This window comes from Nipponia nippon, unplaced genomic scaffold (genome assembly GCF_047370975.1).
Source record: "Nipponia nippon isolate SJK-2023a ecotype South Korea unplaced genomic scaffold, ASM4737097v1 scaffold_8, whole genome shotgun sequence".
Taxonomy (NCBI): domain Eukaryota; kingdom Metazoa; phylum Chordata; class Aves; order Pelecaniformes; family Threskiornithidae; genus Nipponia; species Nipponia nippon.
Window position 1 is genome coordinate 24,407,377 of NW_028262402.1, and position 28,000 is coordinate 24,435,376.

The 28,000-nt window shown below is 41.7% G+C and overlaps 1 protein-coding gene across 2 annotated transcripts; it reads left to right on the forward strand.

Annotated features, from left to right (window-relative positions):
• Nucleotides 1-1,679: 1,679 nt before the first annotated feature.
• On the forward strand, nt 1,680-27,974 carry LMNB1 (lamin B1). Of its 2 annotated transcripts, none has more exons than XM_087742020.1 (11): nt 1,680-2,280; nt 12,904-13,060; nt 13,870-13,995; nt 15,027-15,197; nt 16,526-16,651; nt 19,084-19,304; nt 20,285-20,510; nt 22,827-22,931; nt 24,675-24,794; nt 25,512-25,625; nt 26,965-27,974. In XM_087742020.1, the coding sequence occupies exons 1-11, from the start codon at nt 1,916-1,918 to the stop codon at nt 27,004-27,006; spliced, it is 1,773 nt and encodes a 590-aa protein (XP_087598146.1). In that variant the 5' UTR covers nt 1,680-1,915; the 3' UTR covers nt 27,007-27,974. The 2 variants fall into 2 exon arrangements, with proteins under 2 accessions (XP_087598146.1, XP_087598147.1); XM_087742021.1 differs by lacking the exon at nt 1,680-2,280 and adding an exon at nt 2,698-2,844 and having other exon boundaries at nt 26,965-27,972.
• Nucleotides 27,975-28,000: the final 26 nt, after the last annotated feature.

Sequence of the window (28,000 nt, forward strand, 5' to 3'; positions counted from 1 at the left end):
CAGATCCTTTTCCTCTAGTGCCAGCTGCAGTGTAAAACTACCTTGGGCTATAATCCCACTTTGTTGACAATTTTATGTTGCAGCAGGTGCTATAGAGATTCCCCCCCACCCCCCCAGCTGCTATCAGTCTTTTCAGCCAGCTTTGCTGTTTTTCCAAGGGGCTGGAAAAGATCAAATTGTAATAACAGACAGAGAAGGAAAAAGGAAAAAGGAGAAACAGATAATGGTTTGTGTCAACAAAGGCACCATGTGGGGAAAAGCAGGAGCTCCCCGCTATGGCTAAATTACCTTTAGTTATATACACCCCTGTGACTGGAATACTTTTTTTTTTCTTTGAGGGGATGTCACTTAACAGTGGAAATTTGCAAAAATTGTTTTGCTAAGCTAACTGAACCGAGAATGAATGTCCAGGAACTGAGAAGGGGCACCCAGCTCCCATAGGGGTGATCTCATGTCCGGTGGAAAACTACCGGGTTTCTGGAATCTCGTCATGGCTCGTTCTAGAAGGAACCTTACTAAAAGGCTTCGAGGAAATCTAAGTACAGGAAAATCTTAGTGTTTTCCTGCTGACAAGCCCTCTCTACAAGAATTTCTGTGAGAAGGACAGTTGGCTTTACAATCGAGACTTTGAGCTGTTCACCGTGTTCCTCTTTACAGTTTCTGCTTCCTAGCGCCCAGCTGACAATGCCCGGTGGTCCTAATGTAAACCGACCTCCAGCAGCCGCAGCCTGCTTAATCGCTTGTGAAGGGACAGTGCTGATCTAAACAGCCGTAGTACACCAGACCTTCAGCGGGTTCAGTCAGACGCGGGTGAATGCGGCTTTTTCACCCGTTGCACTCGCAGCACTGAAGGGTTCGCGCTCTTCCCGAAGAACTCACGTTCAACTTGTAATTACGGACACGACACCGCGCTCGCAATAAGCCTTCAGGAGGCAGATTAACATCAGATAAGGAATATTCAAACGCTAGCGCCGAAACCCGGTTTGAGCTGAATCTCAACAATTGCATTTTGAACGTTGAAATGAGAGGGCTCCTCTGAGGCAACTTAGAACCAGGCGCCCGGCACTGGCAGGACCGGGAGCCAAGCACCGTTTTCAAATCACAGCCTGCAGCCTACAAACGAGGGAAGAGTAAATTTGGGATCGGAGATGCCTGGCGCAGCACGATCCCTTCTCCTCTCACGGGCGGCAGCCGCACTGGGAAGCGAGAGCATCGCCTCCGGGCCGAGCAGCCGCTGGCAGCCAGCGGGGAGCTCGGCCAGCCGAGGGGCGAGGGGCGCAGGCCGGCGGTACCGGAGGGGCGGCGGAGGGAGGCCCGAGGGAACAGCGCGACGGCCGTCACTCCCCCACCCCGCGGGGACCGCCCGGGCGCGGAGCGGGGGGCCCCGGGCGCCCGCCCCGAGCCGGGGTCCGGCTCCCTTTGTCCGCAGCCGGAGGCGGCAACAAAGGACGAGGCCGCTGCGCCCGGCCGCCTCATCCGCGCGGAGGGGCGGGGCGGGGCGGGGCGGGGGGGCGGCCTCCCGCCCTCGCGCGCCGGCTGACAGTTGCGGGCGGTGGCGGGTTTTGAATTTAGTCTCCAGCCGGCGGCGGAGCGCGGCGCGCGTCCCGCCTCGGAGCGCGATTGGCCGGCGGGCGGTCACGTGGGCGGCGGAGGGTCGGGGGCGCGGGCCGGCGGGGCTGGGCGGGCGGCGGCCATATTGGATCGCGGCGCGGAGCCCGCCGGTGCGGCGGAGGCGGCGCGCGGTGTTGCAGGGGAGGCGGCGGCCGGCTCGCTGCCCGCCCGCCGCTCGGCCCCCGCCCCGACCGCCGGCGTCGGCTTGGTTCTTCTGTGACTGCCGCGGCGCCTCGCGCCTGCTCTCCCGCCTTCCCGCCCCGCTTCCCCCGTGGGTCGCGCGCGTCCTTCCCGCCGCTCCGCCATGGCGGCCGCCGCGCCGGTCGTCACGCCGCTGGGGCCGCGGAGCCGGGGCTCCGTGGCCTCCACGCCGCTGAGCCCCACGCGCATTTCCCGGCTGCAGGAGAAGGAGGAGCTGCGGCAGCTGAACGACCGCCTGGCCGTCTATATCGACAAGGTGCGGAGCCTGGAGACGGAGAACAGCGCCCTGCAGCTGCAGGTCACCGAGCGGGAGGAGGTGTGCGGCCGCGAGGTCACCGGCCTGAAGGCGATCTACGAGGTCGAGCTGGCCGACGCCCGCCAGGCGCTGGACGACACGGCGCGGGAGCGGGCCAAGCTGCAGATCGAGCTGGGCAAGACCCGCGCCGAGCACGAGCAGCTGCTGGTTAGGTGAGCGGGGACACGCGTGGCGGGGGGGGGGGGGGCACGCGTGGGGGGAGGGGACGGGTGGGCGGGCACGGGTGGGCCGGGGCTGGCGGCCGAGCTGAGCGGTGCTCGCCGCGGCGGCCCTTCCCGCCTGCCGGCGGCCGCCTCGGCTTTGAATGAATGGGCGAGAGGCAGCGCTGCCCCGCTCCGCTCCGCCCCGCCCCGGCGGGAAGCGGCGGCCCGGCCCCCGGAGCGCCGCCCCGCGCCGCCGCGGCGGCCCGGCCCCCGTGGGGAAGGCGGGGGCTGGCGCCCGGCGCTCTGGGGAGCGAGCCCTGCGGCTGAAGCGGTGCTGGCGGCACCCTCGAATCTTCGCCCGGGTTCTCCCTCACATCACTGAGGGACGACCCTTCGCCACCATCACCCCCCCCTGCAGACAGAGGACTCTGTCCGTAAGGCTTAAGCGGCTGCAGCATGAACAATGCCGAGTGATGACAGTTTGTATAGTGGCTGTTGAGGGTCTGGGCTTTCTAAATGTCTTTTCCAAAAGATGTTAACTTCATAATACGAAAATACACGAGTAGGCAATAGGTAGGTTTTACCTAAAACAAAAAATAACTATAATTTCTGTTCATTTTGCTGGATATTCAGATGTTACAAAATGTAGATTTGTGACCAGATATCCTCAAGATTGCAGGCTTTATGGCACAGTGCCAAGATCGCTGCTCTTGCAATGAACTGATTTGTGCCACTAGATTTTGCTTCTTACACGTTTGACTTGATTCAGTTGTTCCTTTATTCACATCCTTGTTTGTGTTTACCTTAAATTTTATTTCGGTGACTGCTGTAGTTTTTCATTAGTGAGAGAGAATCTTCTGTTTAGGCTTTTTTCGACTGGTTAGGCCCACTTACCGTTCTAACTTTAGTCTTGGGATCATGAAGTTTGTTAATGGATTGATGTTAGGGGGGGGAAAGCAGAGTTGTTAATCTTGCTCTACCATTGTATAACCTGTTAATTTTGATTTTTAGTTAAATACACTCTCAGTCCTGATTTTTCATAATGAGAAAGTTATTTCATGTGTCAGCCAGCATGCTGATGTTTTCATGTGTGTGCAGACAGCTCCAATATCTTTTGCGCTCTCAAGCTGTTATTTAAAAAACAAAAACAAACCATGAGCTTCTAATTAGTGAGTCTAGTTGTTCTTGTGGTTACTTCTTGGTGCCCCGTGAAGGTCTTGCATCAAAGAGATTGTTGACAGTGACAGGGAAAGCAAGGTGTAGCTGCAGATAGGCACCAAAATGACTTGACTTGAAAGTCAAACCAGGAATTTCCATCCCCTAGTGACTTTATGGAGGACAATACACTCTTCTGTCAGCTTCTCAGAAGAGCATATGTGGAGGACTGGGCTCAAGATGCAATCTATAGTAGATTCCTTTTCTGTGGCTGTAATTGGGGCAGTTAATAATGTGAACATGGAGGTTCTTCATATTCTCATTTACATTTTCCTGTGATGTGGTACTTAGCAAAAACCTGATGATTTGGGGTGGGGGCAAGGAATTGTTTTTGTGCTGCAGCTATGACCTCGTATGAAGAGTGGAGTCTTACTATTGATAGTCTGTCAATGCCCGTCTCAAAGAGATCATCTTTGTACGCCACAGAATACAGATTATCGTTCAGGACAAGAACTCCTGAATAGTGTAGTAAAACAAACGCTTAATGCTATTTAAGCGTACTAGATTCTACATAAACTTGTATGTGGCTATTTGTTGTTTGGTGGCAGACCTTACATGGCATGCGGTTTCTTAAGTCGTCTTTGAGTATTTTTAAGATGGATATCTTGGGGATATCTAAGCTTATCTGTAATTCTATTTGCAAAGTCTTAAAAAAGAGCAAATGGGTTTTTTCCACCTGATCTGGAGCACACTCCCTGATGACTTCTGTATTAAAGCTGTTAAGTCATATTAAAACGTGACAAAAATACTCTTAAAACACTTCGCACGAGCGTGCACGGGAGTACGGGTAGCCGTAAAGATCTCAGTTTGCAAGGTACCATGAGAATGTGTGTTCTCTTAATGGAATTTTCCTTGCCCTTTCAGAAAGCTGACGTGCAGCATGGTGTATGCAATGGCTTCAGTTTAAATATGGGTAGAGTGACTATATTAGTTCAGATCTGGCTAACAGAGCCACCTGAAAAAAAACGGGGAGTTTTCTGGCATGTTTGGTGCTATTGTTAGGTTCTTGCAGAGTAAATTTTATCTTACCCTTCTTTGCAAAATACTTAGCCTGGTCATCAGAGTGAGATTCATCTTATCTACCCTTGGTTGTGAAAGGTTGCTGGTGGATGCACAGCTGAACCAATCTAGCAATGTGCTGCTGTGAAAGCAAACAGTGCCATACATTCCCATCACCATCCTACTTATGGTTCTGACCGTTGTCTTGGTTGTTCAGCTGCCTACCTTAGATCATTAAAATGGCAGAAAGATGCTCACTTCTTCTGCTGATTTAGTTTTCTCTCAACAGAGAATTACCAGGACTTGCATGTAGGAGGTGACTGAGAGCAAGGGGGAGAAGTTGGCTGAGTTGGGAGTGTGTTGCTTGGTAAGCTGCAAACTGTTTACTTGGTTTAGGTATACTGCTAGCCACATCCTAAGAGTCAGATTAGTGATGGTAGGTATTTGGTTCCCTTTAGAGTCAATGGAGAGAAATGGTAGGAGAAATTGCTCTCAAGATGTCCTGGGTCTGTGGAGGGAGCATAGATGATTCACTACTTAATTGGCTGAAGTTGGGCAAAATGATTCATGGTCTAGCTGGCCTTCCTATGCTATTTGAATATTTTTGCAGGTATTATTCTTGTTTCCCCAGACACACATGAAACTCTGCTTTCTCTAGTTAGTACAACATTCTTCTGAAGTGCTTTATCCATTTATTTTGTTCCAGTCATCATGTTTCAGTCCCTTGCCTAATTAGTGCATCAAACTAAAGCTTCTAATTACTTTCAAAGTGCTGTAGGACTTTTCTTATTCTTTCTTTATCAAAATTAATTTTAAGGCCCAGTTGCCTGTTTGTTGGAGTCTCTGATTTTCTGACCTCGGTCTCGCATATACGGTGTGATTTCCTGAATTTAAACACCAGAAGCTTATTCTGTTCACATTTTTAATCTCTCAAGAAAAGCTGCATTTGTTCCTATAGTCGATACTTCTGTATATACTGGACTTGTTGCATACTCTGCTTCTAGAGTGCCTGCCAGGCGGTGGGTACTGCAGTAGCTAAATAAATATGAAGGCTTCTCTTGATATTTCAGATCTTAAAGAACTAGGAAAAAAAAGTGAGGTGAAAAAAACCAACCTCCCGATTTCTATTCTGAGGAAGGGATGGCAAAATGATATGCATGATTGTGAAAGTAAAAGGAGGCTTGTGACAGGGAGAACAGAGATAATACAAAATACATCTCTTGTCTCAAGACTGTATTGTGGGAAAAAAAATCCACATACTTTTGAGTTTAGGCGTACAGGACTCTTGGATAGCTCTTAGGAGGTGGAGAAGAGGGAGATCTTGTCTCTTACCTGATTTCTGAAAGAACTGGGAGAACTTACTGATTTAACAGTGTTTCCAGTTAATTTTCTCTTTCCTGATTAGGCAAGACTTTACTGTATGCTTTCCCATTGGTGACAGCGGTGGTAGAGACATCCCTCTACTTCCTTCTTTCCTTTAAATAGTACGCTCAGTTGTGATTGCCATGTTTCTGCATTCAGAGGCTGTAGAAGACATGAGCAGTAGTTCAACAACCTAAGCTCATGCTGCTAATTGAAACTGGTCTTGGGAACTTCAGGATACTTGCTCTTGCTTCCATAAACACCCATTTTCTGGGTTGTGTGACTGCATGGTGAACTGAACTGAGAAACTGATCTAACTGGAAAACCAGCTGCGATCCTGTTCACCATGCTGCAGTACAGGCACTGCTGGGCTGAGAGAGTGGTGCAGGAGAACAGCCGGGATTCACGAGAGTACAGTGTGCCTTCATCACTGTTTATAGCAGGATAGCTGTGGCTGGTGGCTAGGCTACTATGGAGACAGTCCTGTCAAATAGGGGTATCAGTTTATCATCAGATTGAAATTGATGGTGGCAAGGTGAGGAATTATGGCTTTAATGAAGATCTGCCTGTGAGCGGAGGACTAAAGGCATTCTGGCCACGTAGGCTTTAATGTTATATAGAAAAAATGTCTGTGCCAATGGATTTCCAACTACTGGACTTGCTCATGAATAATGAAGGTGAAACTAGGTAGTTTCCTGCAAATAGCTGGATCCTTAGCTGAAGTCTCAAAGTGTGTGATAATGCAATTAGTACCAAACTCCTGGCTGTTAATTTTAGGTAGAGTGCCCTTCCTACAACAGGGTAGTGTGGCCTTGGCTGGGATTTCAGATTACTGCAGATTTTGTGTTCTTGAGGAAAGAGCTAAACAGACAATGCAGGCAAAGTGGTGAAAGACATGATCCTTAGGCATTTCATAATGTCATCATTAAGTGGCAGGTACAAGAGTAGAGCTCTGAATTGCTCCATCACTCCAGCATCCTGCAGACTGTATTAAGTTTCTGCTTTTGGGGGGGAAGTGGGTCATGCTTTCATCATTTGCAACAGCTGCAAACCAGGGAGAACTGTAGAGTCAAGATGATGGAGGAAAAATCCTGATGTGTAACCTGAGCAACTGATGTAACAACGGTTTGCATTGTGAAGTTTCACAGCTGTCTTACCTAGTAATGTTGAATGAGGGCAGTTCGGTAAGTCAGGCTTACTGTTACTGTTGTGTTACTCGGTCTGCTTAGGGGTCAAGTTTCAGGATAGATTTCCATTGGTGAGGTGGATGTTCATTATGAGTACTTATTTAAGTGTACAGCAGGTCAAAATCCCTAGCTGGACTTGTCTGCATTCTGATCTGTCATGTGAGGTAATCGCGCTCTTTAGGAAGCATGAGCTGGTGTTAATGCTAGTTCATTTAGGAAACTCCTTGTTTACATTTGTCTTTGGCAGGCTGAGATTTCACTATGGCAGTTTTCCAATGCTGAAGTACATCTGCTCTCCTGTAAGAGGAGACAACGTGATAAAAGTAACTTTGAAGGAAATTATGTGGTGATTAGTGAAGATATTGGTAAAGGATATAATGGTCATTGACTATCATCAAGTGTTTTATAGAGTGCAAGCATTTATAGTAAATGTAATTGTGGCAAGGAACTAGTTTTATGCATTTTTAATATTTAAGAGATTATTTCTCTGGCACTTTTGCTTTGATTTTCAGTTGGTCTTCTTTCTCATCTATATTCTGAAATTAATTTCTGTAGTGGGATTAGGCAGTAAAATAAACATCAGTAATAGCTTGGTATCGGTTTATGGCTTGGATTACTGTGCAAGCGTGCGGCACTCTGCAGCTGGTACCCTGAGCTCAGAAGAACCATGTTCTGTTAATGCAGGCAAAGTTGTAACAGCTGTTCCAGGGTTTCCCGTGGTGCATATGTGGTATGCTGCCATGAGCTAGAGGGAACGGTTTTGAGAAAGCTGACTCGAAACTTTTCGAAGTGTATTTTCATTATTGTAGGTGATCTTGGGAAGTGAGATGAAGATTGGTGGCTGGGGAACTGCTGAACTTTAATCTGAAATCTATCACTGTTCTGATGTGTACTGTAGAGTGAGCACCCAGAGGAGTAAGGAGGGGAGTGATGAACTTGTTGCACAATAATTTAAGCGACTAAACTGTAAGAATGTAATTTAGTTATCTAAGAGTGACTTCCATGCAGTGTAGGATGTAACAATGCAAGGAATGAGTTGCTGTAGGGTTAAAGGTGGTCTCAAATATGTGGACATGTAATGATAACACGGTAATGGGCAGTGACTTGATATGTATTCACTGCATGTGTGAAAGGTTCTGCCTAGATTGCTGGATTCACGTGGTTGACTGAGCTCTTCAAGAAGGGTCACTGTTGAGCTAGAGTGTTGAGCTATCTCTAACCACTGAGTGGCTAGAGATATATATGTTTAGTGTTGATTTCAAACACTCAGCAACTGTCTCCAGTTAAATAAAATGGGTGATGTGAGACAAGTTGAGACAAGTTGAAACCAAGTTATTTACAGGAAAGGCAAGCTTGCCCAATTACTCTTATTGCCATGTTGATCTATATACAAAAACTTGAATGCTTTTAGGCAGATGTTTCTTATGTTATTGTAAATAACTTCCTTGCAAAACATGGCCTTAGTGCTTTGTGGGCTGTAGGGGAAAAACATGGAAAACTGATGGCTAGCTAAACAAAACATGAAGCATTAATGACTATGGATTTTTTTTTTTTTATTTTCATATTTCTCTACAACTGGAGTGGAAAACCAGCTCAATCTGCAGTACCATGTAATTTTATATGGATGTAAATATAGGCTGCATTATCATGAATTACAACACCTGTGTAGCTGTGTCATGAATTGGTGGAAAACCGATGTTTTTCAAGGAGGGTGTGGTTAACGTTGGTAGTGCTTAGCTTTGTGATCTGACTCAAAGTGCTGGCAGAAACGAGTGGGTGGGTGTGGGAGGTGAGAAAAATCTCCTGTAGGGTCATGGCATCCTGCGCTTGATCAGTGTTAAAGGCACTTTAAATTACACCGGAGATCTAGCTACTGTCTGAAAGGACCAGTCTTCCTGCTTACCTTGCATTAGGTGTGTGGTTTGTCTGGCTCCAGAAGGCCAGTTCAACTTATTAAACTGGTAGAAAATTATTTTGATCTTTTTTCCTGCGTGGCTTTTCTACTAACTTAGTAAGAAATTTAAGGAGATTACAGGAAATTCTAGGTTATTTCATGAACCTCACGAGGGCTGAGGGAAGAAGGGTGATTGCGCAAGAGCGTGGAAAGGGAGCCCGCCTCTTTCAGCGAGCTGTTCAGTGACTTGGCCATTTTACTGAACTGCAAACCAAACTGGTCCAGGTAATCTCACCAAAACAGTGATTGCCCCTTGGTATCTGTATTTGAGAGCTTTGAATTAGCTTTAAATGAGCTAGTGCAGATAACCAGACACAAGTTAACCACAGTACGTTGTAGTTGTGTCTGAGTTGATTCGCTCTGCTTTACAGGTTACCAAGTTTTGGGAATGGTGAGCAAATTAACCTGCTTAGAAATCTGTGCCTCATCTAGACTGCATCTGCTATGAGAAATTACTTGTTTAATGGCGAGCTGGGCAGATGTACTGCAACTTTAAGGGTTATTTGTGCTCCTGAGAGTGGCACTGTGGAATGCTTAGGGCTGTCAGGTTGCTTGAGTGGTTGGAGTGTATTGGGGAAAACAGACTGTGTTATTTTGTTGTGGTGTGTGCTGAGCCGTTTCTAAAGTATACGTGGGTGCAGCTCCCTTAGTGAGAGATGTGCTGGTAATGCTAGGTCGGTAGGAGTGAGACCAAGTTCTTTACACTCCATAGTGCCTGTGTGAGTTAAATGTTGTGGGTTAAATTTCTGAAGTGCAAGTTTTCCCTGAAGTACAGTGAAAATTAATGGGAACTGGCTCTTTTTTGGGCAGATCCTAGTTCTACGCTATTTTGAAATAAATTACAATTCCATGGATAAGAAGATCCACATACTTTCAAGTCAAAAGAGAAAAACAAGCTACTTCTCTGAAGGATATGCAAGTCAGCAATTATTTCTTTGCTTTTCTTTTTCTTTCATGAGCCAAACTACTTGAAGGAGTACAGTTCTGGCTAATTTCTGAACACTACAGCAGGAAGGTGTTTGAGGTTTTTTTGTTGTTTTGAGATGTAGCTTTGACTTTCAGTGGAGGTAAAAGCTAGCTCTTGTTGAAAGGTTGAAGTTCTTCCTGGTAAAAATTACTAGGTGTAAGTGTGAAGTATATGTTGTATACATTTGATGTTTGTTTTTATAATTTGCAGAGGTTTTTCTGATCTGGTTTCACTTCTTTCCCATATTGCTTTAGGGCTGGGATGACACTGCTGAGCTGCTGAGATTTTCATCTGGCTTTCAGCGTTTGAAGTGTTGAGCTCCAGTTTCTGTTTTTTCTGAGAATGTGTTTGGATGAACTGTCTCATAGTTAGACAACTCATAATGCTAACAACCAATAGTGCTTAATTTTAGTTCTTTTTTTTTTTTTTCCCTCCCCTTCTGTGACTTCAGTTGCATTAAATTATAGGATGGCTTCATAGCCAATCTTGTTGCAAACAAGCAAGGAAGGTACTTTGGGCTGATATAACAGGTAATATCTAATTTAGTGGTACAGGTAGTGTATTGGGTTTTAATCGTATTGTTGTTGCTAGTCCATATTATACATCTTTTCTCTGCTGCCCCAATTGCAAGAGCTCTCTCCTCAGCTGCCGACCAGTTTGTAATTGGCAGAGGTATTTGCATAAAAAAAAAATTAAACCAAAGTAACTTTAAGGTATGTGGGGAGTCTTCCTGTTTTGGAGTCCACGATAATCGGGGGTGGAGTGGGGGGTGGCACATTATGGGCCCGTGTATGTGTGACTTTCTAGTTTCAGGATCCAACTTGATAGGCTTGGTTTCAGCACAAAGTCTTGTGAGAGAGCCTGTGTGAAATAGTTTCTCCATGTTTTGAATAAAGCTTTCTCCAGCAATGATCAAACAACAAAGGCCTGATGTGGGTCCTCATACTTCCCAACAGGTAATGGAGAGATTTTTATTACAGATGTACCATAGCAAGACAGCTTTCCTTCGCTCTTTTTCCTCCTCTGCCATACAGCTTCTTTGTGTGCTGAAGTTCCTACAGGCCTGGGTGGGAGGAGAGGGACAGGACAGAGGCGTCCCGTGAATAATGCAGGGGGCTGGAAGTAGGAGCCCACATGGCCAAAACCTAAATTCAGTGCCTTTGTCTGAGCTGTGGACCCAACTGCTCTGAACTGTTGCGTGTAAGAATTGGTATGTAAAATGCCATGGGAGGGGACTGGATAGCGTTGAGCAGCAGAAATGAAAAAAATAGTTGAGTATAGAAGAGTCGGTGTGTTTCTCAGGCTCTTGCAGTCTACCGCTTCGGTGAGCGTGGTGTTACTCAACAGGAGCAGGATTAGCTGGTGCTAAGTCTGTTATGTAAAGCCTGCCATCTTGTGGCTGTAGTGTTAAAATAGCCAGACGTTATTTCTACAGATGTTTTTTTGCAAGCAGTTGTGCACACACCTCTCTTGAGCACGACGTTGATTGCATATGCTTGCGTATAATCTTGGAAAAGCATCTTTTAAATTTGAGAGTCTCTTCTTTTAAAATTGTGTGTTGTTTTTACATTAGTCTTGTTTTGCTGAGAAGCATTGCTATTGTTTCTTCTAAGCGGAAAAAAGTTATTGAAAAAGAGAACGTATTAATGCTGTAACACTTTTGAATCTTGTTCTTAAGAATCTATCCAATTTTCAGTCTCCTCAGTTTAGTTTTGTGAATTCTGATTTTTTTTTTTTTTCACTTCTGTGAAGAGAAGTGTGAAAACTGAAGAAGGTGCTAGCTGTTGTCTTATTGAGCCTGAATCTGTACATTCCTGTGAAATGTTCATAGTTTGATTATAAACATCTAGAACTTCTATGTGCTACTGTCCTTACTAGAGAATTGTGGGCATCTCAGAGAGAAAATGAATCAACTTCAAGGTGGAAGAACTTGTGTTACACATTTAAACACAGCTGCTTGTGCTATCTAAAGGTCAACAGTAATTTTGACTCCCGAGTATGGTTTTCCTTTCCCCTATTTTTGATAGTAGCCTGTTGTAGCATTATTTGTGAATAATTAATTTAGGCTGAAGAGTGTGGGTTTGTGTATGTGGCATTAATTTACTTTTCTCATTTGTCGTCTTTGTTTGCATATGCTGTTTGAGGGAATAAACCCCTAGAAACTGTTTCACTGCTTGTGTACACACAGAAACTAATTTGAGTGGTAATTTGAAAAGCTTTTGTGTTTACTTTGATAAAGAAAAAGATACCTGTACCTCTGCACCAGTGCAGTTTCAGTGATGGCACAGACTATTGTATAGACAGGATTTGGGTATCTTTTCTCAGATCTGTGGAACTTTGCCATTATGTATGATTAGAAGGGTGCTGCAAAGCAGTTCACTATGCTACAGCTTCTGCTTATAGAGGACGGCTTACAGATAGTGAACATCAGTTCTCATAGAGAAGTTGGTCTGTTAATTGGATATGGTCTATTGGCAGCTCAGACAGTGCATCTGCACAAGTTTCTGCGTGGATAAAAAGGCAATGATGATAATTTACTTGTTTCCACTCTATGGGAAGAGCCTTTGATGAGAGAACTTATTGCTTCCTATTAAGATTCTGGTGAAGGTAGGACACTTTTACAGTGGCTAGCTAGAGAGGAAAAGAGAGGTGCCTTCAATAAGCACACAGCATCTCCTTTCCATGCATGCCTCTTAAACTTGTTTGACACTGACTTTCCCCTATATTTAGATTTCTACACCCCAAGCAAAGCATCAAGCTATTGTTATATCAGATGAGGAAGCAGAACTAAGGAGTTGATTTAAATTAGAGTTAATTAAGCCTAGACAAAGTGTTTTTCTTGGGTGTCGCTCAAGTTTAAGATTCAGATTGCACCTTGGTTTATTAGTCAGCAGTCTACTTTGGGAGCATTTCTCGACTTTTTTACCACTTCCTCTGATTTATTCCAGCTATGCAAAAAAGGAATCTGATCTTAATGGAGCCCAAGTAAAACTTAAAGAGTTTGAAGCATCCCTCAATTCTAAAGAAGCTGCACTGGCCACAGCCCTTGGTGATAAGAAAAGTCTGGAGGGAGAAATTGAGGATTTAAGAGATCAAGTTGCACAGGTAAGAAGAAGAAATATTTAACCATCAAGCTTTTGTCAGCAAATGAGGTGTTTTTATATATAATATGACCATAGTAACAGCTGTCATTCTGGTAAAATGCAACTTTGTAGCCAAAAAATGGATGCAAACCTGTCAGCAGGAAGCAGTATTGAGTAGGTGTCTGTGTCCAGTACTGTTCAGTTTATTAATAGCATGAATGGTGGAATAGAGTGCTTTTAAAATTGCAGACTCAGAAATTGGAAGGGACAATACTTATGTTGAAGAAGGCAGGTTAAGAGTCAAAATAAACTTGTCAAATTGTAGAACTGTTTCGGGGAGAGACTGACTTCACAAATACAGATAACGAATAACTGACAAGTAACAGTTTGTGATTCTCTCTGCTCTCTGGTTCTGCCTCTCCTTCTCAGTCTTCTGGGCATCTGATAGAACAAAGAGGGGGGGGGGGAAAAAGGTATTGTGCTAGTTTTGTTAACCCTTTGAAACACATGATTTGTGATCTTAAGGATCACAAAAGGATGATTTGAGGAGACCAGGAATTTGCCATATAGAAAAACTGAAGTTTTTTAAGGAGAATTGGTAAGTAACCTTTTAATGCTAGCTACCAGTGTGAAATATCTAGAACTCACTTGTGCAAGCAATTGCAAAGGTAGGCGGGGGGAGACATTACTGGTGTAAATATTGGATTTGATTGTCAAGTTCAACCATAACATATAGTTACCTGTACCTCTAGGTAGCTGAGGGCATTGCGTTACATGAGTTCTGCTACATAATCATTGTTGTGTTGATTCTTCTATTTCTTTTTCTTAAAGCTTGAAGTTTCTTTAGCTGCTGCCAAGGAACAGCTTGGAAATGAAACTTTACTGAAGGTGGATCTTGAAAACCGTTGTCAGAGTCTCATTGAGGACTTGGAATTCCGTAAAAATATGTATGAGGAGGTAAATGCTTTAGTCTCAAGAATTCATATTTTTAAGGGAAGAAGACAACTGGGGGGTCATTCTAGAGTACTAAATAATTTAGGTTGGGAGGGACCTCAGGAAGTCATCTGGTCTGAACTGCCACTCAGAGCAGGGTTTACCTCTATTCTAGCTGGAAAATTTCCAACTTTTTTCTAGGAAAAATGATGAGCTCTTGTGATAAAATAGCTTCATGTATCATGTTTGTGTTAAATTCTACCTATGGTATTGCAATGTGCACATCTTCTCATAGTAATGAGAAAGTAGGTTAATAATTTCTCACATAATCCCTTTATGAGAAATAAAGTGGAGAGGGACACTCAAACAGGTGCTATGGACTTGTACTGCTTTTTAATTTCAGAACTTTCTAATAGGATGCTTTTGAATAATGGAAACAGAAGTTGATGAATATTTTCTTTTGCAGCTTTTTCTTACCACCTTCCCTTTTACTTGTACTTGAGGCTTTCCAGGAGGAACCTTAGAGCAGTAACAAATGTACCTAACCATACTGTCTTTTCTGTATGCCCATTTCCTTGCTAGTTGTATTTTCAGCTTTGTTCATGTTGTTGGAATCCTTTTTTCCAGAGACTACAGGCAAGCATACAAATAAATGGGGAAAATGCTGGTTAGTGAAAATGACTGTTTAATTTCACAGTACTTTCATTTTGTGCAAGCATAGAAGATACCTGAAGAAAGGGAGGGATGTATTTCTAAAATCTAATTGTATTGAGGTGTATTTGTTGAATATACAGACACCTCTCAGAAGGAAATGTGACTTTACATGCTGATGATATCCTAGCTCTTATTTCAATGACTGGCTATTGCAAAATAAGGTACTATGCAGATCAGACTAGGGAAATGACCCTGTGTTTCTACTGAAAGTTTTAATGTCAAACAGACTAATCTAATGCTGATCCACAAGGCTAGCTAAAATCCGCATCGCTATCTGGTCAGTGGATAGTCTTCTAAAACCTTAGTCTCTTATCTACTGAATATTATTCTGTTTTTCTTAGGAAATCAATGAAACAAGAAGGAAACATGAAACTCGCTTAATTGAGGTTGATTCTGGGCGTCAGATTGAATACGAACATAAACTGGCCCAAGCCCTTCGTGAAATAAGAGAGCAGCATGATGCACAAGTGAAGCTATACAAAGAAGAGCTTGAACAGACTTACCATGCCAAAGTAAGAACATATTTTTGTACCGTTGTCTGATGTACTTTATTTTTGTTTTCGTTAAGAGAAAGATGCCCTAATTACTTGCATTTCAGAGGATTTTGTTATGGAGCTTGGTTTAAAATTACCATGCTTTCAAATGTGAATTTGCATTTTCAGGTCTCATTTTGGGAGCAGGTTTAATCCTCAGAAAGTACACTAATGAAAGAGAGGGAGCACTGTGTAAAGCTGAACTGCAGTGAAAGTGTGATTAGTACTGGGATTACTATGAATTCAAGGGAAGTTCATGTGTTATTGTCTCAGCTGTAACATAGTCTTGATGATCAATAAGGTATCCCATGTTCTGTATAACAATTATTTCATAATAAGGCTTGCTGAGAAGACAGCATCCTGAGTCTTCTGACCCTGTACAAAACGTGTGGAAGTTTTACCACACCCATTGCTTTCTGCTTTTCGCTCTTCTGAAATCAACTATACTTTGTAATTTCCTTCCTCTACTGTGATTCAGCATTTCTGTCAGGAGGGATCCTGATGTCTCAACTGAACCTGGTTTCTGTGGCTATACTTGTTGCAGTTAGTATTTTTAAAAACACGGTGGGATGTTACAGCAGAAAAGTTGATACAAACTGAATTTATTTTTTTAGTCTAAAAATCCTTTCATAATTGAAGCTTTCTTGTTCCCTCTCTTCAGGTATACTGTTTCTGTATTTTTGGACTCCTTTATTTTAAAGTTTTTTTTTAGATTCCATTTTGTCTGCAACTACAAGTTCAATAATGGTCTGGTGCTGCTCAAGTGGATGTGGTAGCGTTCAGCAGGAATGATGTAGCCAGTTTAAAAAAATAAAATTATTTGAGCTTGAAGTTGTGATAGAATGAAGCAGTAGTGACTCATGGCACTGTAACCTGAAGGCACATTACCAGTTTGCTTATGTTGGCTGAAAATTGGTACATACTTGTTTTTCAAGAATTGGTAATTTCAGTTTAGCTTCTTCTATTTAAGCATACTCAAAAACAGTGCTACGGTAATTAAATATAGAGTTAAACATTGGCCAGCATGAAAACTGAATTTAGCAGTGCAAACTTCAGTAATGTCTACAAGGGAAACTTTTTAAAGTTTTTAATCCTAGAATAAATATTCAGAGGATTGTGATTTCAGGTAGGGCAATCCAGCAAGGTAATTAGGCCACCGTATTTAACCTGTAAAGAAAGAGGTGTTTCATTGTGTTAGAGCTGCAGAGAGGAACTTAGCGGCTTAGTGTTTTTTGTGGTTTTTAGTGACTCATTTTTCTTTATTAAAAGCTACTTTGAAACTGATGTCTTAACTTGATCTACTGCAGCTTGAGCATGCTAGACTGTCTTCCGAGATGAGCAATTCTACAGCCAACTCAGTGAGGGAAGAACTGAATGAAAGTCGCATGCGAATTGATAATCTGTCTTCCCATCTTGCCAGCCTTCAGAAAGAGGTAACAAGCTGTTTGTGACTCTTCAGTCTTGCTAATTACAGTTGTTGGTTTTTATATTAAAGGGCTTTCTTTCACTTAACTTGTAAGTATGTTCAGCATCATGACTTGAATTTGTCTTCTGTTCTACTGTTCTGTACTTTTTCAAATTTCTTACTGTCTCCTTTTGACAAATTTGAATTTTTTGTGCAGTGTCCTCCTACAGAGTGAGTATTTGAAAAGTGGTACTGTTAACTGGCTTTTGCAGAAACTTTTGTGGATAGATGGGACAATTTTAGACAAGAGCCCTGTATTAAAAGTTCTTGACATTCTAAGCAATTTAGTTCCGTTCTGTAGTAATTGGATAGCCTAGCATAGGATTCCACAAAGCAACATTCAAAGCCAGAGCTGGAATATGCAATCTCTGTTTGGTGTCTCTTTTCATCCTAGATCCAGTTTGCATCTAGAACTCTTTAAAAAAAAAAAAAAAAACCTAAGTTTTTACCGGGATTAGGATGAAATATGAGACTGAGAAAATACATGAAATAACTGTGCTTGAGCACTTGTAGAGCAGGGTCTTGAGCAGAAACTAATTATACTTAGTCAGATCACAGAGCACATAATTCACACCTGAAGAAGTATGACACAACTTATGACAAGCCATATGTTCAGTACTAGCTTATTTGATGGGAGTAATGTCATGTGCACTGCCGTGGAAAATGTAGAGTGAAAATGTTAGGAGTTGGTTGTGAAGTGGGCTTTTGTAACTTACTCATCAGTTGAAAATAGAACAAAACATTTATTTTTTTGAAAAATGTAAAATATTAGTAATATTTGGCTGTGATTCTTTCTGCAATACATTTTGAATCATATTCCTCCTGTACAGTAGCCTATTGTAGGACTTCAAAATTCTTTTTATATCAAGTGAAGAATATAAATGCAGGGGATGTTACTTCATAATTTTCCGAATAACTTGGCAGATCCTAGTATCAGTCTTCCCAGTTTTCCTGTTATATAGGCAAGTTAGTATCTGGAAGAGATCAGGTGATGTAGTGAATGTGGATTGAGAGTTTTGTCTGCCTAGGTCTTACTTCTGTCTTTAGATTACCATTATCTATCTTTTGGTAGTTCAGTCAACCGGTGTTTCTGAGAGTTTTTTTTCCTTCCTACTTTAGTTAGTTACCTGTGTTCTGTTGTTTGCTTGGGAGTGACAGCTAGGTTCAGAGAATTTGCTTCTGAATTTGCAGAGGTGCTTGGTTGTTAACTTCAGGGATACCAAAGTCAACTTCTGCCAGTTTGACTGTAATTGTCCACCAAAAACCTGATTTTGCTGTTGTGGGGCTTTTTGGGGGGGGCAGGCTGGGAGTGCTAGTGATGTCAACCAGTACAGTTTTGTTTTCCATTTGCTAGCACTAATTTCAGCTTTCTTCTCTTGGAAGAAGACAACCTTCTTATCACTGATGCTGGTCTGGTTTGAGTTACCAACACTGAGCTCTGTAGTAGTTTCCACTGGGATCTTCCATGTGACACTCAACTCACAGTATTAAATTCCTTATCTGACTCTTAACATTGACAACCAGTTACACTGGTCCTCTGTGTCAGCCTTTTAGACTGCCTGTTTTCATTGTCTTGAGACTATGATGACTTCCTAAGTAGAGTGCCTACCTAGCAAACTTGGTGACTTAGCCAGACAAGGTAGTTGTGGGGCATTGGTTCTTGTGTCTGTCCTTTAATTAAAAACATCTCAAGAGACTTACCAAACAGAAGAAAGTATGCTCAGGGAAAGTAAACCTTAAAGCTGCCATCGTTTGGCCTTTCTTTGGTCAGTATTCCATTCTGTGTGTATAATACTAAGTTCTACTGGCTTGATGTGATTTTTAAAGTATGTGACAAATTAGTTCTCTGCATGGAACAGTTACCACTGTACTTTCAGCAAGCGTTGAAGGCTTTGATAACAGGCAGACAGGCTTTCACTGACAACAACCCCTGTTCCTTTAGAGGAACTTCCTCCCAGGGTTCAGAATTGGCAGCAGTAAACTGAAGCAGGAAGTGGACATCTGAAAGCTAAAGAGCAATTACTTACTGCAGGATATGAAGTACACTGAGTTCAACTTTGATTCTGTGTCCTGTCCAGCATGTCTTAAATGGTTTGACTCTTAAGCTCAACGTTTCCTGACTGAGTGTAGTAACAAGTGTAGTAACATATCTTCAGATCTCAGAAAAATGCAATGGGTAGTTTTCTTTCAAAGCATGTTGTAAGTTTCATTGGATCTTAAGGTGTTATATTTGTAGTAGATGAGGTCGAGAACAGAAGTTGAATATGGGCAAGTTTGAATTCAGAAAGGGGGGAGGATGCTTAACCTAATGTTTTGAATTCCATGTCACCTGAATAGCAGAGTGCGTGGAGGTTTGGGAGAGGTTTCCTTTGCACCACTGATGTTTTCAATGCTTTCTAGTCTAGAGCATGGCAAGATAGAGTGCAAGAGCTTGAGGACAGCTTGGCTAAGGAACGGGAAAACTATCGCAAAATACTGTCTGAGAAAGAGAAGGAAATGGCAGAGATAAGAAATCAGATGCAGGAGCAACTGAGTGACTACGAACAACTTCTGGATGTTAAACTGGCACTTGATATGGAAATCAATGCATACCGGAAATTGCTGGAAGGTGAAGAGGAGAGGTATGAAAGAATATAGCAACAAGTGCGGGTATCTGTGTGCTTTCCTTGTTTCATTCTCTGTTAAAATGCAGTTCTTACGGGGAATGCATTCATTAGGTGCTTTACTACTGTTTCCAAGGCACTGTTTTGTTGGTTTGTTTTTTTGTTTGGTTTTTCCCCCCCCCCCCCCTCTCCTGTCTGACACACTTCTAAGTCTCCATGAGACCAAGCTGTTTGAGTGTCAGACCAATAGCTCTCAAGGGAATAAATACCATTCTTCTATTAAGATTCAGCACTGAGGATGTAATGAATTGTCACTTCTAGGTCTGTGGTTAACATTCTTCTTCAGAGTTAATTACAGGGTTATTTAATTGTTAGCCAAATTTCTTTAAGTATAGCATAATTTTAATAAAGTAATAGCTGTTATGATTGCCCAGCTTATCAGCTAGTTGCATTTTCCATATCTGACCCCAGAGTTCAGCAATACTGAGAATTTTCGCCTGATAAGTCACAGCTGTCACTTAAAGTAGTTTGATACTTCACTGTTTTCTGAGTGACATCCTACTGGTCCAGGCTGATTCCTTTCAAGTGTGGGGACAAAACAGCAAAAGCTCTTGTGCCGTTGGGTTTTTGCATAAATTTCCTACAATGACTTAAGTCCCACTATGAGTTTTTTCTTTATTTGTTCAATCTGTCCAGGAGTGCAGCCTTTAACAAAGGCATAGAGATGCCTTTGTGATTTTAATGTAGTAGTCCATCAGTATTCCATGCTCCAAAAGCGTTAATCAGCTGTTTGACATCATTTTATTAAATTTTTCAAAAAGTACCTAAGGCTTCACTTTTTCATGTAACATGCTTTGTTTACTATATTCCTGTACCTTTTTGTTGTATAATTTTATGGGAAGAAGAGAAGAGAGGAAGAAAAGTCTATTAAAAAAAAAAGGTGGAAAAAGTAAGACCAAAGTGTGATGTATGCATATTTCTTCCTTTCTTCAATATAGGTTGAAACTTTCTCCAAGCCCATCTTCCCGAGTGACAGTTTCACGGGCTTCGTCGAGCCGTAGTGTGCGTACAACCAGAGGGAAGAGGAAGAGGATTGATGTGGAGGAATCTGAAGCCAGCAGTAGTGTTAGCATTTCCCACTCAGCTTCTGCCACTGGAAATGTCTCTATTGAGGAGATAGACGTTGACGGAAAATTCATCCGCTTGAAGAACACCTCTGAACAGGTTTGAAAATGCATACATATCATGACTTTACAATGGGCTGATTAGAGTTAGAAGGCATCCTCATGTTGACCCTGGAGCTAAAGCACACTGTATAGGCGCCAAGAAACTAGTGTGTCACAAAATAAGCTTTCATACAGTATTCTGCATTGATCATGACTTCTTCCTAATGATTTTTGATGCTTTTCGTAGCAATTGTCTTATTGCTAGGTTGCCCACCCACTGAAGTGTTCTATCACTCTTCTGAGTTCTGCCTTGCAAGTGATCTGCCTGTAAAGCTTTACAGATAACATTGTCACTGATAGGAAATAGTGCAACTAGACATGAGGCTATGTTAAAAGCCTTTAAAGAATGTTCTCTGCCTTAAAAAGCCCCAGAAGTAGTACATACTGATGCGAAATAAATGTCTAGATGCAATTAATTGCCTGTGTTCCTTGTACTTGCATATAGCTTCTTTAAATTATAGGTTTCCTTCTTCCTTGGCTGCATCCACGGTTTTTAGGATACCTCAGTTTCCATGCCAAAGCCACCTTTATGATTGCTACTGAGATTATTTCTTTCTATGAATAGGTTGGAGTTTGTATTGAGGGGAACATACACATCTATTTATCAAAGGGTACTTGATTTGAGTAATAATGAAAACTTCTCTGTATGTTGCCCTCAGAATGATGCTGACTGTTATATGCAGTACATTTTCCCCCAGACCCCTTCTTCCAGCCCACCCTGACATTACCTGTAATTTCTGCTTAAGAAGAAAAAGTCCTTTGCTATATACAGTTCTGTGAGTCATCACAGGAGGGGTTGGAGACTGGAGACTATAATTTCTTAAATTCTTTGTCCGGGACAAGCGAGACTTGAGCATTGTCTCATTAGGACACCAGAATTACAAGACCTAATTTCTTGCAGCCTTGATTTCAGAGAAGGTTTAAGTACTTCTTGCCCTCTCCTGTGCTGTCTGTGCTTCAGCTGTGTGTAGAAGTGTGTTAGCTGCAGTCTTTGTTTTCAGTGACACATAGGCTTTGTCTGATGTCATCAGATCCTTTACCTCCACTAAAAGGCAGCTCATCTTCATGTTTTAGATACAAAGATTGGTCTGTTCCAAGCATCTCAGTCCCCCCTAATCAATGAAGAGACGGACAGACTCCTCCAGATGATGATACATACATATCTTAATTACCTGCCTGGGGTGTTAGCTGAGAGTGCCATCTTTATTTGCTGAATGGAAGAAACCTTAACAACTGTCTTGGTCTAGACAGCTAAGTGTTTAGATGACTAAATTCAGACGAATCAAAGACTACTTGTAGTGAGTCAGGACCTGCCATTTTTTTCCTTTTTGAGTTTTTCAAGCTTATGGGATTCCTCCGCCCCCCACTTTGTGTACCACATGGGTTCCCTGTCTTTAATTTAACTACACAGTCATTGTTCCATGGATGGGCCATCAGTTCTGTCACCAGTAGCCATGGATGATTCATGGTTATAGCACTTTGCCAGGAATCTAGATTTGAGCAGCTGTCTGTAGTGCAGTGTAATAAGCTGTGCTTGAGGAATTTTCACAAGTGTTGGACACATATCTATTTTTTATCTATATCTATAAAAATAGAAAATATATAAAATCCTCTTTAAGTATGGTATGTTTTGTTGCAATGACCAACTGAATGTCAGCATCCATTAAGATAAATAAGACTGTTCATTTTAGAGGATCTTAACTGTCTGTTTTCAGACTCCAGTGGCAACTGTTTAATGTTAGGGAACTGTTGGTGGGAGAATTTAAAAAAGATCTACTCTTGTTTTGAAATAGTTGTTCTGTAATGATTACTTGTATATGTTTTTCTATTAGATTTGCTAGTGCTTTTCAAGTAGCTGATAGGCAAAAAATAATTGAAAAATAATGTAGGTCTTGCAAAGGAGTATGTAGTGGGAGGTGTGCATATGTGGAAACACATTTTAAGACGACTGACAGGAATATTTTGTTTTCAAAGAAGCCTGCCTGTCATTCTGTGCTTCAAGAATGTATTATATATTTGTAATGGGATTTTATTTATTTATGTATTTTTCTGGACCAAGCTATATCAAAACTGATGCAAATTATAAACATTAGTTAATATAACATCAGAACTGAAAAGCAGGATGTATTAAGCTTTAACTTGAATGAGAGGTAAGACAAATTTAACTAAAATGATTCTAACTGCATGCTGAAGATCAAGTGATAATAAACATTTTTACTGAAAATTTTACGTGCCTCATGGCCTTATATGTAAAATACCCTACATATGTAACAGAAAATGACTACTGATGGAAATTTTTTTCTTTTTTTATTAGGATCAACCTATGGGAGGTTGGGAGATGATCCGAAAAATAGGAGACACTTCTGCTAGTTACAGATATACCTCAAGATACATACTAAAGGCAGGCCAAACTGTTACAGTAAGTTGTCAAGCTTCAGCTGTTCAGTTGAAATGGGCTTCAGGCCAACTTGAGTGTGTCGTAAGACGCAAGGTTTTTAGTTTTGTCCTTTCTATGTACGTGTTAAGAAAATAACTACCTATATTTGTATTGGACATTAGTTGTATCAGTTGCTGGGAAGAAGTTGGACAGAAACACATTTTTCAGAAACTTGCTTTCTATGTGGAGCAATAGTTTTGACAATAAACAGGTGCGTTTACATACTCAAAAGTCTCTACATTAAAAAATGTAGGGGTGTTTTATTGTAAGAAACTTTGGAAGTAGGTAGGCAGAGACTTGTATTTTATTAACTGGAGGAGATTCACCAGTGTCACTTAAATGGAATACACTAACTCAATAACTAACATGGAAATGTATAAGACTAGCAAATAATGATCACATAGAATCATAGAACGCTTTGGGATGGAAGGGACCTGTAAAGGTCATCTAGTCCAACCCCCATGCAACTGGCAGGGACATCTTCAAGTAGATCAGGTTGCTCAGAGCCCCATCCAGCCTGGCCTTGAATGTTTCCAAGGATGGGGCATCCACCACCTCTCCGGGCAACCTGTTCCAGTGTTTCACCACCCTCATCCTGAAAAACTTTTTTCCTTGTGTTCAGTCTAAATCTACCCTCCTTTAGATTAAAACTGTTACCCCTTGTCCTGTCACAGCAGGCCTTGCTAAAAAGTCTGTCCCCATCTTTCTGGTAGGCCCCCTTTAAGTATTGAAAGGCTCCAATAAGGTCTGCCCGCAGCCTTCTCTTCTCCAGGCTGAACAGTCCCAGCTCTTCCAGCCTTTCCTCATAAGAGAGGTGTTCCATCCCTCTGATCATTTTTGTGGCCCTCCTCTGGACCTTCTCCAACAGGTCCATGTCTTTCCGATACTGAGGACCCCAGAGCTGGATGCAGCACTCCAGGTGGGGTCTCAGCAGAGCAGAGTAGAGGGGCAGAATCACCTCCCTTGACCTGCTGGCCACACTTCTTTTGATGCAGCCCAGGATATGGTTGGCTTTCTGGGCTGCGAGAGCACATTGCCGGCTCATGTCCAGCTTTTCATCTATCAGTACCCCCAAGGGCTGCTCTCAATCCCTTCATCCGCCAGCCTGTATTGATACCAGAGATTGCCCCGACCCAGGTGCAGGTCCTTGCACTTGTCCTTGTTGAACCTCATGAGGTTCACGCAGGCCCGCTTCTCAAGCTTGTCCAGGTCTCTCTGGGTGGCATCCTGTCCCTCAGGCGTGTCAGCTGCACCTCTCAGCTTGGTGTCATCTGAAACTTGCTGAGGGTGCACTTGATCCTGCTGTCTGTCATTAATGAAGATATTAAACAGCACTGGCCTCAGTACAGATCCATGAGGGACACTGCTTGTCACTGATTTCCATCTGGACATCGAGCCGTTGACCACTACCCTCTGGATGCAACCATCCAACCAATTTCTCATCCACTGAACAGTCCACCCATCAAATCCATATCCTTCCAATTTAGAGAGGAGGATACTGGGGAGGACCATGTCAAAGGCCTTACGGAAGTCCAGATAGATGACATACATAGCTCTTCCCTTGTCCACTGATGCAGTCACTCCATCACAGAAGGCCACTAGGTTGGCCAGGCAGGACATGCCCTTGGTGAAGCCATGCTGGCTGTCTCAAATCACCTCCCTGTCCTCCATGTGCCTTAGCATAGCTTCTAGGAGGATCTATTTTTGTGTGACTTCTTTTAACAGATCTGGGCTGCAAATGCTGGAGTAACTGCTAGCCCTCCCACTGACCTCATCTGGAAGAACCAGAATTCTTGGGGCACTGGTGAAGATGTGAAAGTTGTACTGAAAAATTCTCAGGGAGAGGTAAAGTACCTCAGATGTGTTTAAACTCGTCTTTCTATGGCGCCATCCCCTATCAAGATGCAGGTGGAACCACTGTTGGCACTTTACACATGAATGCACGTGTGTTTAGTAAAGTCTTCTCCTTTTGCTTTCCAACCAAGCATACTGTACCCTTGTCTGTCTTACTGCAATTTAGGAACGCAATCTATTGAAGCATGTGAAGTTTTCCCTTTATTGAGTATAAGTAGTAGAAGAATGACTTGTTCAGACATTGCTCTCATGCCAGCAATTGGGAAGTGCCTTAGAATATGCTTTGGAAAGAAAAGATTTTAGTAAACTCTTCAGTGAGTTGTCTCTTAAATCAGTTTTCCTTAAAACTGTGTTTGTGGGGAGTGGGCAATGTTACAGTGAAACTCATTTTAAGCAATAAGGCATTAATTCTGGTAAGGCGGGAGTTAAAACTTTGGGTAGGACAGTTGCTATGGCACCTTCCAATTGAATAAAAACATTTAAATATATAAAAAAAGCAAATTTTGGAAGAACTCAATGAGTGTCTTGTTAGACTCTTAATCATTAAGGTATATGAATGCTGTTTATGCACAGCTGTACGTGAAGTATATAGACAAAATCAGTACAAGTAGCTTTCCCAACAGCTGGAACTCCCATTTCTCAAAATCTTAGTAGATTAGCACTAGCTCTTTAGAGGAGTCAAGTCTTAAAAATAAAACTCTGTTGCAGGAGGTTGCTCAGAGAAGCACTGTCTTTAGAACAACTATACGTGAAGGGGAAGAGGAGGAAACTGAGGAAGAAGCAGCTGAAATTGTGGAGGAACAAGACCTTTACCACCAGCAGGTATCTTGTTTTAGGTTAACAAGGTTATTTAGGTTGAAAAAATCAGATATGCAAGTCATGAATTTTTGTAAAAATACCATGCCTGTTTGGATGTGGGTGTTGTTTTATTTTTATTTTGTCTAATCAGTAATTTAATGAAAGCATGAAGCTGTGTTATTAAAACCAGTATAAAAAAAATATTACTTCATGTATTCCCTTGATGGAGAGAAGTAGATTTTTCTTAAAACAACGTTTTAAAGCTTAAAAGACTTGGGACTTGGGGATTTTTTTTTTTTTTTTTTCTTAAACTCTGTTCCTGATAAGATTTCCCCCAGGCCAGTTGTTTATGGTAAAGTTTGGCTTAAGAAGGTACACCAAAATTTACTTAAATTTTTGAGAACTTAAATCTCTTGTTTCCTCTGATAGAGGAAATGAGAGATTTGAAGACACTAGCAAAGAAAATGTCTCTTGCATACTGAGGAAATGCAACTCTGAAGGCAGTGGAAGGTGTGAACTTGCAGTGACAATATAAAATATTTTGAAATGTAAGGGAAAATACTGAGATATAACATACTTGATTGTTCACATTCTGAGTTTTATCCACTGCCTTACTGTTTTGACCAGTTCTCCTAAAAAAAAAAAAAAAAAAAAAAGTAACAAAGTTCCTGTAATGCAATGTTCAAGTTTGCTACTTTGCCGAAAACTTTGCTACATTACAGTTAGTATATATATCTTAGTCAGTTAGAAAACATAATATAGAACAGTAAGTGTGCACATGTAAACAGACAAAAAATGGAGAGAGTTGGCTGTGTTGGAAATCGTATTTTTTTGCAACCATGGTTTTTGGCCTGTAACCAAATCATGACTTTGTGGCATTTAAGATCAAGTCAGGTTTTTATTGCAGTTACGCAAGCCACTGAAGTGCATCCAGCTGCTCTTACAGTTTCTGGGATTGTGTAGTTCAGCTGAAGTGTGTGTCTTACTAGTGTTACTTACAAAAATGTTATAGAGAGATTAGATTTCTTTAGATAAAAACTCTCAACGTACTTGTCTATGCTCCCTGCAGTACTCTCCACCTGTCTAAACTCGATGCTTTTTGACTTGAGATTCAAATATGATAATTATTTAAGTTGTGTTTTTCTTGTACCTGTCCTCCATTACCTCTCATAAGAAAGGATATCTAGCATTCTTTTACTTATGGGGGATAACAGGTCGTACAGCTGTGCATGCTGGCTCTTGCTTAGACCATGCCAGGCTAATAATTTCATATATTAAAAATGTATACTATATTATTTTGAGTTGCTAAATCTTGTACTGCTGGATTTTTTTTTTCAAAGATGACTCTTTCTATTCATAACAGGCAGGCCCAAAGACATCTAACAGAAGCTGTGTGATCATGTAAACTTCCAGTCAGCCAGGTTCCTCAAATCATGGTAATCCTTGCCTACAGAACGGAGCCTTCTCAGAAGCACAACGTATTTTTGTATTTTCTGTATGTGAATTTTTAAGTTGCGAGTTTGATGGCCTTAACTTCCTTTGCCACTGAAAAGGAAGTTTTGTAAAAGAAGTATCTGTAAGTTTCTCGCAGGATGTGAATTGTTGACTCTGAACAATGTACTGTTTGAAAAATGATGTCCCTATCCCCCAGATTTATATGCCAGTCTCTTTTTATTGAAACCTTGCTGGAATAGAAATATTCCAGTGTATTATGGGGATCGATTTTCTTAGATTACCACTTTAGACTAGTCCGTTGCTGTTGACCTCTTTATATTTAGGTGCTGTTGGGGAAGGGGAAGGCATTTTCGATACTATAAACTCTTTTATACTGGAGACTTTTTTTTTTCCTACAGCGCAATCAAGGCTATAAAACTTTTTTCTTAATAGAAAAGAACAGCTTTCTTAAAAAAAAAAAAAAACTTTAAGAAGAAAAAAAAAAAACAAAAAACAAATGAAAACAAAAAAAAAAGAACGTAGCCCAGCTGATCATGTAAGCACTCAGAGGATGAGGGATGCAGTAAAACTCCGTATTTTGGTACTCTTTTCCTTCATTTAGATTTCTTATTCTGGAGGAGGATTCATGTTAAACGTGTTAGTTGTGTTGTTAAGATAGGCTAAGCATCTTAAACTTTCTTAAATGATTTTTTTAACAAATAGAAGGCTGTTTTAATATGGATTGTCTTGCTTGGTTACAATTTGTAGGAACAAAACCAAGTCTTTTAGGGGTCTAGCCTACATTTGTATGGAAAACAATTGTAATTTTGAGGAAAGCTTTTCTGTCCTTTCTGCATTAATCTAATGTCTGAAAAAGCTTTGAATAAAAGATCTCTGTTTAAGATGTTAAGTGAAGATTTTGGAATTTGTTTCTTCCTAGAACTGAGCTAAAAGTTGAATGAGTG